Source organism: Ammospiza caudacuta, chromosome 12 (assembly GCF_027887145.1).
Source record: "Ammospiza caudacuta isolate bAmmCau1 chromosome 12, bAmmCau1.pri, whole genome shotgun sequence".
Lineage (NCBI taxonomy): Eukaryota > Metazoa > Chordata > Aves > Passeriformes > Passerellidae > Ammospiza > Ammospiza caudacuta.
This window is the reverse complement of record NC_080604.1, coordinates 19,963,822-19,978,426: the sequence shown is the minus strand read 5'-3', so window position 1 is coordinate 19,978,426 and position 14,605 is coordinate 19,963,822. Positions and strand designations below refer to the sequence as shown.

The following is a 14,605-nucleotide window of genomic DNA, read 5'->3' as shown; positions in this document are numbered from 1 at the left end:
TTAAAATTTAGATTTGTTCTAACTGCACATCAAATGCTCAAAACAACACCTGGACATTTGATGTGCAACTGCTGGGCTGCTCTTTTTTACCAAGAATTCACTCCAGCAGGGTTCCCATCTCATTAATATCTAAAATACCAGAATATAGCTTGTCACGAGACATCCTCCAGATGATTTTACCTCTCTGAAAATGAACTTCTTTAGTTAATTTAAATGGTCACCTGCCCTACCAAAATTACTGAGGGTTATTCCAGTCCACCAAACCAGCTGGGGGCAATTCCCACCACAAGATCTACTTTTAACAATCCCTGAGGCTGCCACTGAGCAGCGCAAGCGACCCTGATTCCTTCACACCCTCTGGAGCATGGGAGGGCACAGATATTCCAAAAAAAGCACTGGAATTATGAATATTTAGGAAAGCAGAGCCAGGTTTACCAGCTGGAGGGGTCGCATAGCGCAGGGATGGTTTGCTGGGCTGGCTCCTGCCCACAGCGTTGACGGACACCACGCGGAACTGGTAATTCACGTATGGGGACAGGGGCAGCAGGGCTGTGGTGTCATTCCCTGGCACTCTGATGAGCTCCTGCCACATCTCCGGCTCCCAGTGGTTCTCTTCAAACTCTATAATTGACTCTGAGCCAGAAAAAGGACAAAATACAAAGGAAAAAAGATTAAAAATCCAACTTAGCGTGAACGGCGTGGGTGGAAATGAACTTGCAACTAAAGAATTGCCACAGTTAAAGTATTTAAATCTAGCCATCAGCAGGGTTTGTGACAACCAGAACATGCCAGAATTTTAAACTGCCCTAAAAAGTTATGCTGGAAACCCCTTCCTACCATTCACAGGGCTGTTATGGCTGGCCCCAGCTTTCCAGGAGAGTCGAACGCTCCGGTTTTGGTTTTCCGAGAGCTGGAGATCTTCTGGTGGGTCAGGAACATCTGAGAAAGAAAGGAGAAGTGTCAGGAGCACAGCAAGGTATTTCTGTTTGTCCTGGCATTTTCTAAAGGGTTGGAACAGCACAGTCAGTGAAGATGGTGGTGAAATTCCTCCTGATTTCAAGATGGGCAGGTTGTGTAAAGTGTAAATTGCTTGGAAAGGTCCTGAATCTTCAGGTGCTGATTTTTGCCGTAAACACAAAATCCTTCTGGAATTCAGCACCCTCTACCCACAATATTGTGCTTGCACCAAAAATTTTTTTTTCCAAATCAACCCCAAGTTCTGCTTAGTCATTAACAGGCACTGACCCTGCTCTAGGCAGGTCCAGCATCACTTGAAATTACCCTGAGAAAAATCAAAGTGGGAGAAGGAGCCTCAGCTCTGGCAGTTACTGAACTTTGCCTTAGAGGGTGTGAGGGAAAGGAGAACATCCATTATCCCAGCCATGGGATCTGCATTAATGGGGAACTGGGAAATTCACTACCTGCCAGATCAACTAATGCTGTCCCAAGTTAACTTTTGACTGACAATGTAATTTCTTACAGAAAAACCAGTGATTTCCACCACCATGATGGTCTTTGTCACTGTGAAAAAAATTCACTGAGTTTGTACTGATTTTTTACAATTGCAATACTGAGTTTTTATCTCAGAGTAGATCAAGAAGTGAAAAAGTTTATATTTGGATTTTTTTCTTTTCTTCGTATTTCTTTCCCTGTTTCTCTTGTACCTGGGAAAATATCAGGAGTTTAATCTGCAGGCATGTTGCTGCTCTATCCTCAGAGTACAGCTGGTCAAAATTCAATATATTAATTTAAAGATGGTGATGGTGTGTCTTAAATATTCTCACCCCTCTACCTGTTCATTAAACATTTAACAAATACTTAGAATTATTCTAATTGAGTATTTATTTTACTCTCAGTTGCCCCTAATCTGATGTCTTTATCTAGTTCTTCAGTCAGCCCACCAGTCCTTGATTGCAAAAACCTGAATTTTTCACTTGGAAAATAAAAGAAATTGTTAATTCACCAAGACCTTTCTCATATGCAATAAACAAGGGAAAAGAGCACAAAACTGTTTTTCTTCTTCTGCAAAGCACCTTTTTAAAAAGGAATAAAATGCTTTATGAAATTTTCATCAGTTAAGTAACGAATCATCTACAAACATTTTGAATTATACAGCACTGAAGGACACAGCACCATAAATAATGTGCACAGCATCTTCCTAATTTACTATTTACTGAAAAATATCACTCCTTTAAAGTGGAAAAACATCTTGAAGGGCAGATTGACTTATTTCTTGCTGCAATCACTGCCAGCAATAAACACAAATGTAAAATGAAGCAAAAATAAATGTAATTAAAATGATGCAAAGCTGTCAGAAAATCATAAAACCACAGAATGGTTTGGGTTGGAAAGAACCTTGAAGATTATCCAATTCTGGCCCTCTGCCACGGGTAGGGACACCATCACCTAGACCAGGCTGGCTGAAATTGTGACCACAAAGCAGAATTTTGGCTGCTGCCCTTGGGTGCAGTGGGTGCACAGCACTCCACAAGTTCATCCTCTTAATTCCAAGGGTCCTTCAGGGAGGGATGCAGGTGGTGAGGATGCTCTCAGAAAGCCAAGCTTCTGACCAGGGGGTCAAAGCTCTTCTCTTTGCCCCTGGACAATCATTCATGCTCAGTTCACAGATAGAATTAATTCCTTTGAGGTGCTTAACCAGCAGTGATCTTCTGAGGAGCTGCACATCCAAATATTGGTCTCATGGACTCCAAAAACAGCCCAGTTCTTGTGAAGGACTGGCCAAGGACTTCAAAGCAATAGCAGAACAATTCTTAGAATGCTCTCACACCTTCCAGCCTGGGCAACTCCTGCAGCCTCTGAGCTGAGGCAAAAATGCTGCCTCACCTTGCTACAGCAAAGATGAAAATTAATCAAGCTTGTGTCAGCATCCCCATTCCCAGAGATAAGGGACAGCGCAGCTGAGCTTAAGGAGAGAGAGGCTCTGTGAAATTGGGTTATTGAGGCTCTGTGAAAGGAAGCAAAGAAGTGCTGCGGTGGCAATTCCTGCTGCAAGGAGTTGCAGCAGGAAAATCGACCTTACCCAGAACAATCAGCTGTGCCTCTGCCTCAGCAGTGTCCAGGGCAGTGCTGGCCACACACTTGTAAACTCCCTGATCCTCCAGGAGAACACTGGATATGAACAGGGTATCCCTGTCCAGAATTATCCTGCAAGGAAAAAAAAAAAAAAAAAGAAACATCATAAGGATGAGAAAAATAAGTAAGATGAGTATGACACACAATGTTGTTCTCTGAAAAATTGTTCATAATAGAACTTGGCACAGGGCACTCTCATCAAATAGCTGCACACTGGGCCTGCTACATTAAAATGTAATTGTGGCTCTGCCCTACACTGTGCTGAGGAGTATTATTTGTATTTTGTGGCAATTTAGCCTCTGTGGCTGGAGGCTGGCCTGTCAATCCTGCTCTGAAAAGAAGCGCTGGATGAGCGTCTGGGCCATAGGACTTTGGCACGTCATTAATGAGACAAATACATGGGGTTTGTGATGGAATTTTTGCAAGACTGAGGGAAACTGAGCATTCCCAAGGCACTTGTGTCATGTCTAAAGCAGCAGGGAAACTGCCAAGAATCCAAGGCCATGGGCTCCATGGCAGACATGGAGTTTCCATGGCACTGCCTCACCATCCTACAAGGGCCCAGCGGGATTTTCAGCCTCTCCATATTTAGGGAATCATCTCTCTCCTATGGTAATTAATAAAGACATCTGATTTCCCCCTGTGGGACCTCGCTACGGAATAAAGGCTGAGCTCCAGCCCCCTGAGGTCAATGGAAATCCAAAAATAGGGCAAAATTCAGCCTGCAAATCCTAAACTCACATGGAGGAAAGATTCATGTCAGAATCCCTGAAACTTGTTAACCATCACATTGCAAAGACTTTGTTTTGGCTAAAGAAGTGCAAACTACAAGAAAATACTGGTTCCACTGAAGTGCAGAAACAACCTGCACTGGGGTCAGGGTTGTGTTTTTGGATTGGGCCAACATTTATATTATACATAAAAATACAGATATGTATTATGTCTATATTAATATATAACTTTATATTCTGCTATGATGATACCAGAGTTAATAAACCCAAATCCATTTGGCTCAAAACTCACATTGCTGCATTTATATTCAGATGTGTGTAAAATGCAGATCTACTCACGTAGCACATGGAGAATTCTTTGCAGACATAAATTTGCATTTCAAGCTATTAAGGCTCATGTTTAATGAAACTCCAGCTCCAGCACCATGCCAGATTATCCAGCTGAGATCAAGAACAACCTTGTTCCTTCCCCACTCACCTGCCACCTTCTGTGCTGTTGACTGGCAGTTCAGCTCCATCCTTCCTCCAGGATAATTTAAAACTGTGTTTCAAGTGGGAATCATACTCAGCCTGGCATTTCAATAAAATGGAATGTGATTTCAGCACTCGGGGGTTCTTCGGAGTAACAACAAGTTTTGTAGCATCTGATTGATCACAGAAAAACACTTTGATTAGGTGAGAGAGGGGCTATTACATCAAATTTTCACCAAGCACTTCATCTACACAAATCAACCTCAGGAGCAACAACCATGTCTTTTTTTTGTTATATATACACAAACATTTCAAATGAAAGATGGTGGGGTTTGAAATAGATATTTGCCAAGATTTCTTTTTTTTTTTTATCTTGAAACATTTTTCTTATCTTCAAACATTTTTTTATCTTGAAACATTTTTTAGTTCACTCCAAACCAAAGAGCTCCAGAAAAAAAATCCTCAAAAAAAAAGTTACAGGTGAAAATCCTTGTTAGCAACTTGTCATGAAATGGATGATAAAAAAAGAAAAGGCTTGAATATGATTTTTATGTCTAATTGCCATTTGAAATAAGCTTTGGCAATGATCCAAGAAAAATTACAAGCATATTAAAGTCAAGTGAGAAAAAATTATTGCAATCAAGTTTGTTCTTTTAATTGACTATAATCTGAATGCAGAAACAGATGAATAAGTAAGAAGAAAGCGTTTAGCTGAATTTATTTCTGCAGTGAAATGTTGCTCTGTGACAATTTCATTGTACATTTTCATGTTTATTAGCACTGTAAAATTCCCAAAGCCAAGGGAGTGGGTGGAAATGGAACACAATGAGTGAGCTTTTTCCTCAAGTTTGTCACAGCAAACCTACATCAGAGAGCTTTGCTAATTGAGTCTTTAAGGGTTTTGTTTTTTTTATTGGCAAGCCCTAAATCCGAAGCAAATTTGTAGCAAACCCACTAAATGCTACCTGTGTACCCAACAGGAGCTGCCCACTGCCATCACACCCTCCAGGGAAAACCCCCCCTGCCAACCAACCACACAAATCCCTTAAAGCAGAGCTGCAGCACCAGGGACGGATCTCAAATTTATAAGTAAACACATCTGAGGATTTTTATTTGCTCTGTTTAAAAATATTTATCAACAAACAGGCAAAAACCCAGTGCAAAATCCTTCAAACAGCAGCAACCTGCAACGTGTTTGGTGGGAGTTAATCCAGTTTTTGGGATGTGCCTTCTGATCAACAAATGGGAAGGAATTTTAGGGAAGGGAATCCCACAGCTGAGGGAGAACCAGGAGCACATCTGGACCCCACCAAGCCCAGGAGCACAGGGTCAGCCAAGAGCCTACCCTGACTATAACAGGGCAGTGACAAAAAGGAGGGGAAATCCTTTCAATATAATCTGTAAATACAAATTTTTGGCGGCTTGTGCAGTTTCTGCAAGCATCCAGAAGAAAATGAGCGCTATGTGAGAGCATGGATAAATCCAGCTGAAAAGTTAAAGGCTACACATGTACGAGACCTGTGGATAATTTCAGGTTGTAATATCCAGAGAATTCCTGAAGTCCCAGAATAAATCTGTACCCTGGACTGAATATTCACTACTTCCTGAAAAACTACAGACATAAAATCTTAGCAGCTATGAAAGTTTTTGTTCTTTTCTCACCTCTTATATCCAGATTAGCAGTGATTGCTCTTTTCCCCACAGAATTGGCAGCCCAGCAGGCGTAGGACCCCGAATCCTCCTTCTTTGTGTTCCTGATCTCCAGGGTGCCGTTCTTGTTCACCTCGTAGCGAAACGTTGAAAGGGGCTCTATGCTGTCATCCTTAGTCCTAAAGGTGATGAAAACAGGCCTGGGTTACTGCAGGAAGTGTCAGTTCATGGTTAGGGGTTATTGCAGGGGAATTCTGGGACTCAGCTTTGCCACTGAGCAATTAAAGTTAGTTAGGGAGATACTACATGCACAGGCAGCAAATCATAAAGTTTTACACATCAAACCCACAGGGACAGAGTCTAGAAAGTTCTCTAAAATGCTCTGTCTTTAATCTGTAGCTGCCACCTGCAACTTTATTGCACCTGTCATCTGCTGTGACAATCCTGTGATTTCCAACCCTATGGATGCGTGTCCAGGTAAATGTGTTCTGTAAGTCACTGCACTTCCACCTCAATAGTGTGTCCAGACTTGAAGGGTTGTCAGCAAACCCTTCAAGTTTAAACTGACGAAGCTGCAGCAGTATTTGGCTATAAACAGCATGGTTTTGTTTAATGTATGACCTGGCATTTGTCTCAAACATATATTGAGGACTTCCAGGAACTCTTTTTCTCCAAACCAGTTCTTAAGAATTCTCAAAAGAACATTTCAACAGAGATTTACATTATATACAGTTTCGTTGCAAATTTCTATTCTTAACTCCATAGAAATTATAATTAGCAGACTTTTCAAACGTGGGGAAGCCTGCAGGAATTTGTTTCACATGAAAAAAACCCATTTCCCAGTATTTTACCATCTGACATCTGCTGCAGGTGAGGCAAAGATGTCACAGTGCAGGAAGGCGCTGTAACCCACGACTGTGGCGTAGTTTTCCTCATCTGGGGTCAGTATCAGGGGGGCAATATCTGCAGGAGAGAATTCAGGGTGAGCAGCACTGCATTTCAGAACCAGGGATATAAATATTGGCCCTGCATCCTGCCCTTTTCCAGCAAGGGTGTGAGGCTGAGGTGTTTAATGGGAATTTCACAGCTGTTTGGAAGAGTTGCACTGAGCAGCTGAGCTCTCAGAACCTTCACTGACAGATAACCAGGGTTTACTGCTGGACATGGCAGAAATTGAAACATCTAGGAGAGAAAATAGACCCAGTTCTGCTGCCTCTAGAGATGTCTTTTATTAAATAAATTCCCTTCACTCCCTTTCTTCAAAGAACAGACTGAGCATCACAACTGAAATCAAAGATTAAAAGTACACTTAACTCAAAACCAGCATTGTGGCCACAATTCAGTCCCCAGTGGGTTCACTGTTTTTGAATTAAAGTTTTTGAGCCCAACCACAACCACATTGTTAAAATATATCAAAACTCAGGAGTGCCTGTGCTAAGCACATCACACTGCCCATGATAAAACCTGTTGCAAAAATCTGGATAACATTTCTAAAAATCTGGGGCCAGTCCAAAGGAATCATGAGATGCCCATGACCAGTCAATGAAACCATGGAACCCAAAGGAATCATGAGGAGCCCAAAAGAACCATGAGATTCCCATGACCAGCCAAAGAAACCATGGAGCCCAAAGGAACCGTGAGGAGCCCAAAGGAAACATGAGAACCTAAAGGAACCATGAGATGCCCATGACCAGCCAAAGAAACTGTGGCACCCAAGAAACCATGAGGAGCCCAAAGGAACCATGAGATGCCCATGACCAGCCAATGAAACCATGGAGCCCAAAGGAACCATGAGATGCCCATGATCAGCCAATGAAACCATGGAACCCAAAGGAACCATGAGGAGCCCAAAGGAACCATGAGATACCCATGATCAGCCAAAGAAACTATGGAACATAGTTTCTCAGTTCTTGGTTCCTTTGGGTTTCTCATGGTTCTAAAGGGACCATGAGGAACCCAAAGGACCCATCAGATGCCCACCAACAGTTAATGAAACCATGGAACCCAAGGAAACCATGAGGAACCCAAAGGAACCATGAGGAAACCAAAGGAACTATGAGGAACCCAAAGGAACCATGAGATGCCCATGACCAGCCAATGAAACCATGGAACACAAAGGACCCATGAGGTGGTGAGAAGCCCCAGGCTGCTGTGAGGATTCAACTGGGTTGTGGATGTGCCCTCTGGGAGGGGACAGCCCGGGGCACTCACTGAGCACGTTGACGTTGGCGCTGGCCAGGATGGTGCCGTGCTTGTTGGTGGCCTCGCACTGGAACACGGCGCTGTCCTGCAGCTGCAGGTTGGTCAGGCTGATCTCCCTGGTGGAGATTCTCCCTCGGAAGGTCCTGCCTGGAAAACACCAGATTGTGTCAGCAGATGGAGGGGCACTGTGACTGGGGAGCTCCCAGGCTCTCCTCACTGCTTGGAAGGCAAAGGAAAGAACATCTTGAGGTTCCAACCAAGACCGTGCCCAAGAGCTGTGAGTTCCAGGGCTCAGCCTTTGCCAGCAGTCCCATGGCCTGAGGGAAGTGCTCCAGAGCACCAAATTCCAGTAATTTCACCACAGAGACTTTTTGAAATTATAATATTGCTACACCAGTGCTCCCCAGCCACCTGGGCTTACTCAGAAGCACAAAGGAGCCCTCGAGCTGTTCCAGAACCCACCAAAAGATGGGAGAGTTACTGGGCACCTCAAAGGTACCACAGCTCCACATGTGCAACATTCACCACCACCCTCTTCAAGCATCCTGTTTAAATATTAGTTTATTTAAGTAAATAAACAATTCATATCTAAAGAGGTGCCAAACCAGATATCATTTTGTGTGTTGGGACTTGTGGGTCCCCTCAAACTGGGTGATACAGAGGCACACTGTCACCATCACATTTTCTTAAAAATCCCTTTGCCAGGATTCTTCTCCTGGGAAGCTGAGAAGTCTCAGAGAAGAATGAAAACAATAATTATCTCATTTGCTTCTCCTGTTTTTTGCTGCTTTGGAATGTGGCTTGGACATTGTTTTCCCACAGGTGATTGTTTGATTGTTTTCATATGAATTCTTTTGACTTAATGACCAATCACTGTCAGGCTGTGTCGGACTCTGAGGAGAGAGTCACAAGTTTTTAATTATCATTCTTTGTGGCCTTCTGGCGGTATCCTTTCTCTATTCTTTGGTATAGTTTTAGTATAGGTTTAGTGTAGGAATAGAATAGAATAGAATAGAATAGAATAGAATAGAATAGAGTAGAGTAGAATAGAATAGAATAGAATAGAATAGAACAGAACAGAGTAGAATAGAATAGAATAGATATTATATAATTAATATCATATAATAGAATGTAATCTAATATAATAAATTTAATATAATTATTAAAATTAATATAATATAATATAACATAGAACATATACTATAATAATAAATTAGCCTTCTAAGAAGATGGAGTCAGATTCATCACTTCCTTCCTGCCACGAGAGATCCCAAAAATTCCCGAGCACAGCCAAGCTGGGCAGGGCCTGGAGGGCAGCCTGGCCCCTGCACCTACCATCGATGGGCCTCCCGTTGAGCTTCCACTGGATGCTGGGCTCGGGGTTCCCGATGGCCTCGCACAGCAGCACCAGGTTTGTCCCCACGCTGTAGACCCCACCCTCGGGCTTCTTCAGCCACTGGGGAGGCTCTGGGGAAACAGACAGAGCAGGGATCAGTTGATGCTTTTTGGGGCTGCCTAAGAACAGAGGCTAAACTAAATTAAAGGAATAAAAAGCTGTGATATTTATTAAAGGATCTTCAGGTACATTTAGGGCAGCCCCAAGGGCTGCACGCAAAAATGGATGATGGGTCAGGTTTGCACACTTTTATAAGTTTGGTCCATTTGCATATTGGGGTTCATCTGCCAATTACAGCTCCAGCTAATAAAGTCATTCACCCCAGATTTGCTCCCCCAACTCCCTTTTGTTCCCATCTCTGGGCCTGAGGCAGTGAGGTGTCCTTGATTGCCAGGCCTGCAGAGGAATTGTTGTGTCTGCCCCAAATGGGAAAGCAGCAGCTCACACTGAGTGTGGGGTTTGGAGTTACACACTAAAGAACTGCAGGGTTACAAATAGATGGAAAATGGAAAATCTGAAATCCTGAGGCACCGCAGTCTCAGCCCCTCTGCTGTTGCTGGGATTCTCCAGGAGATGGCAAACGCCACCAACACTTCCCAGCTGCTGCTCACAGCCCATCCATCAATGGCTGAGCTGCATTCCTTGTGTTTCCCGTGTAAAGGAAAGGGGAAACTGGCATCAGCACCCGCCAGGGCTGTCCTGCAGGCTGGGTGGGTGCCAGGCAGGGTGGAGGAACGGGCAGTGCCCATCCAAGTGGGAAATGGATGGGCACAGGGCGGGAATGGTTCAGCATTTCTTCAAGGACCCTCAGATGTGAGTGTGATCTATGAATTAAGGTGAGGCTATTTCAAAAAGACAAGGTGGGAACATCCATCCAGTTCAAATTCCCCTCCCTAGGCAGGAGCGAGTGGCTCCCATCACCTTCCCTGGGAGCTGACAGAGCTCCAGGACAGCAGTGATCCACCTTTGATCCACCTGCCCCTCTCCCTGGGCTGAGGAAATGCAACATCACCTCGATTTCCTCTTTTTCCATGCTGTACTCAGAGCAGAGGCTGATCCATACCACATTTAGGAGTGGTAAAATGTTTTCTCATGGCTGGAGATGAGTGGTTTGGGTGCCCACACGGTGGTGGTAGAGGAGCAGCCATGTGCTGCTGCATTCCCCATGTTCCGGGGAAGCTCTGGGAAAACTCAGCTCTGCAGAGCAACCCCTGAGCATCAGGTACCCAAACCGCGTGTGGAACAGACATCCATAATGAGGGAAGGGAAATGAAGGGGAGAAAACGGGAATTTATCTCATAAATGCTTAATTCTGACTGAACGCAGGTCCCTGAGCCCTCAACCCAAAACACAGCTTTGAATTCATCATTTCCCCTTGAAAAGCACCAAACTTCAAGATTTTAACACCAGACCTGACACTGCCTCTTCTGCAAGTGCTGGGAGGATCACTGGGCCTCTTTCCCTGTTAAAAAGGTGAGGTAATGTAGGGAAAACCTGAGGATTCATTAGTTAATGCTCATAAAATGCTTTGAAGATTAACAGAGCTGTTGCCTGGGAATACAGCAACAGACGTTATCAGTTATCAGTGAGATATGCTAAAGCAAAACATCACTGCTCACATTCACACAGATATTTTTTAAAAAACCACTCCTAAAGTGAAGTGCATTTCCACACCCAGACCAGCATTCCCACAGGAGAGCACCCAGGAATGGTTTAATTAATATATAAAGACTGAAGTCAAATTCAAACCACTAAAGCTTATTTAAAATGATAAAATCATCCCACTTCCTTCACACAGCAGGGATTTTTTGACCAACATCCTCACTCAGTGCTTCTTCCCATCCCACAGTGACATGACCACATCTGTTCATCTTCCTGGTATTTGGCTCCAGGGAAAAGCTCTGCAAATACCAGAATATTTTGGTTTTGCAGCTCTTTTTCCTTCTCTCCCATATACACCATGGTTTCACCAGGAAAAGATGAGCCAAAGGCATGGAGGTGAAAAGGTTTGTGGCAGTCCTGATTAAATTGCTGGTGTGGAATTTTCCCTCTAAATCTGCCTTTATATTTCCTTGGTTTGGAGATATTTCAGGATATTTCCTTGGTTTGGAGACAACAGGCACAGGCTGAATAAAAACCATCTGAAGGATCCCTTCCTATCTCCATCTGTGCCCACACCCTGGAGCTGTGAGCTGATATTTGATGTCACTGCTCTCCTTTCTCAATTCTGGAATTGCTGTGGGTGCTCCAAGCAACTGAAGAAGCTGTGAAGTCAGAGGCAATGAGATTTTGCCAGGTGTGAAATGCAATTTTACAGAAAGGCTGAAGAACCTCTTTTCCACGTGGCAGATGTGCTATAGCACTTAAAGTATACAAAATATACACATATTTTTAGCCACTACAAAATCCAGGGGTTGGATAATCAAATAGTTCATCTGGAATGGCAAATATTTCACTGCATCATTTATTCTTCCGGGTAAGAATTATCAATCGGATTGATTTATGTCTTTATGGAAATACTGACAGATCCAGAAATGAAAAGGATCTAAAATGGGTATTTCCAACAGAATCCAAAATACCCACAAAGGATCCAAACATTCCCCTCAGCCTCTCCCACGAGTAGAACAAATTTGGGACATCTAACCAGCCTCTGCCTTGCTGCAGTTTAACTCTCCCCTGCTTTCCATCACCCCTAGGGAACTTGGTGGAGAATCTTCCATTCCTCTCAAGGCTCTTGTGCATTCCCCAGGTATAATTTCTCATAAATTAAAGATATCTCTATTTTTTCCCCCAAATGACATGATTTTGAGCCCTGTGACCACCCCTGCTGCCTTCTCCTGACCTTTCCTGAAGAAGGTGAAGTTGTAAACCTGCTTACTTCAGGTGAGACCATCTCAGTTCCCAGTAGTCTCTTACAGCAACACTTTTCCTTCTATTTTCCAGGATGACTTTTTCCTTTTCTGCCAGAATAACACTTCCCAGAGATGTTCCTCCTGCCATGCAGAGGATTCTCCCAGTTCTCCCGAGCAGGCATTTCCCAGCCTGTGCTGATGAGGCCAATCAGGGCTGCCTGGTGAGAATTGCTCTGCGCTTACCGAACCCATCCTTTCTATCCCACACCACTTTCCCAATTTGTCACTTCAAATTCTCCTCCCAAAGGCTGGGAATCCACCCCACCCCAGGCCAGCAGCAGCTGCTGTTGCCACCTTGGGCTCTGCATCCCTGTTGGAGCAATTTTCCAGTGAAACAGAAAGCTTGAGCCTGATTAAAACACCCAGTTCTGCTTCCCATTAATTTAATCTCTTTTCTTTTGCTCTGGCTGAGTAATAAAAGTATTACGAGACATAACTGCAAAGGCCCTTAGCTATTACATTATTACTATAATTAATCATTATATTGTAACAATTATTTCTATTAAACCCCACCTAGAAGCCTCAGTCGAGATCAAAGTAACTTTAGATCATTATGATCTTGCAAGGTTTGCAGGTTATATGTTCATTTTCTGTTGGGTTTGGTGAACTACAAACCACAACCAAATAAACACCTGAAGTCAAAACAATTTGTGGGCTTGCTTTGCTGGTTTTTTAAAAATAATTCTCATTTTAATAACAACAGTGGGGTTTTTGTGTCTGCTCAGGTATTCTAGGCTACATCCTCCCTTGCAAAGAGAGATTAAAATGCTCAAACAGTCAAACAATTTTCTTGCTGAATATTTTCATATGCTTGGTAATGATTGCCTGAATCTTTGCCCTCAGACTCAGTAGGATTAGGAAATGGGCTGCATGCAAATATCATTAAAACTGGTATTTAGAAGGGTGGGCTGGTTTGAGATCCTCAAATACCAGAAAGTAGAGCAAAAAACATGGCACAGCGACAGAAAAATCCTGATTTACACCCCAGCACTCCACTGAGGATGGCTGCAGGTTAATTACACATTAATTTTTCTTCCATATTTAATTTTCATCTCCCTGCGTGCATCCTGTGAGAGGAACCTGTCGGGTGTGAGGAGCCCAAGAGCAGCAGCAGCTCCCTGAAGCCTCCTGAAATGAATGCTCAGGATGTGCCCTTGGTGTGCTCACAGGAGCTGCTGCAGGAGTGATGAACGTGTCCATCTCTGATTGACGACAGCCACCTTTGCTGCTCAGCAATTGCAGAACACAGCAGGGCTGGGGCTCAGGTTTACCTTGATGCCTTGCATGTGAGGTGACTCCTAATAGAAAGAATCCCTGCTGCTGACAGGAGCCACCTTTAATTGCACAAATCTATTTAATACCAATTGGAAAAGGATTTTTTACATTGCAATGGCTGGAGTGGGGTTATTTCCTTCTTTTCCCTTTTTCTAAGTTCTTATTTGTTAATAAGCAAAAATAACAATTTGCCAGGAAGTTTTCCTTCCTCTGGAAACTGTGGGAGAAGAAGGTCAACATTCTAAACTGCAAAATTAATGTTATTTCTCTGGTATTTTAGTTTTTGCAGCTCCTGCAATTTCTTTGAAGGAAATCGATTTGTTTTTTTGCAGCCGAGAAAATCATCGCCAGATTGTTAAAATATTCTGCTACAGCAGAGATGCTCCAAACCATCTGGAAGGATTTCTAGGAGTCAGCACTTCCCTTCCACCCCAGCTGAGAACTTGCCATGCCCTGGGATCCTCCTCTGCCACAATCCCAGCAAGGGCAAGAGGAGTGCAAGGGACAAGGTTGGGTTGGGGGAATGGAGAGGAATCATCAGCCACTGGGAGAAAATACAGAGCAGGGAGCTCAAAGTGCTCCTCTCCCACCAGAAATTGGGTGATCACAGAGGGATGAGGAGCCCTGATGAAAATGAAGCCCTTGGAAGGTTAACAGGGTAAAACTGCCAGGCATTTGTTCTATTTTTTAAGTGCTGAGCAGAGGTTGGAGCGTTTTTCATCAGGCAAATGTTTTCAGCAAGTTTTTCAGCTGAGCCTCAGGGCTCTCAGTTTGTAGATATTTGTGGGCAGAAAAAATGGAAGGGAGAGTTCTTGATTCTGCAACAACTCCTCAGAGCTCTGCTGGCTCCTGGGAAAGAGCATCTCCACCTGATG

General features: G+C 43.6%; 1 protein-coding gene across 1 annotated transcript in view; it reads right to left on the bottom strand.

Moving 5' to 3' along the window:
* CHL1 (cell adhesion molecule L1 like) overlaps positions 1 to 14,605 on the bottom strand; it is a 130,024-nt gene that overhangs the window by 22,179 nt on the left and 93,240 nt on the right. The window contains exons 12-19 of the mRNA XM_058813025.1: positions 9,483 to 9,614; positions 8,157 to 8,294; positions 6,797 to 6,908; positions 5,958 to 6,124; positions 4,303 to 4,468; positions 3,041 to 3,165; positions 838 to 939; positions 436 to 633 (exon numbers count right to left, since the gene is read on the bottom strand). Coding sequence (XP_058669008.1) covers positions 436 to 633; positions 838 to 939; positions 3,041 to 3,165; positions 4,303 to 4,468; positions 5,958 to 6,124; positions 6,797 to 6,908; positions 8,157 to 8,294; positions 9,483 to 9,614 — 1,140 coding nt within the window. The remainder of the gene's footprint in view (positions 1 to 435; positions 634 to 837; positions 940 to 3,040; positions 3,166 to 4,302; positions 4,469 to 5,957; positions 6,125 to 6,796; positions 6,909 to 8,156; positions 8,295 to 9,482; positions 9,615 to 14,605) is intronic.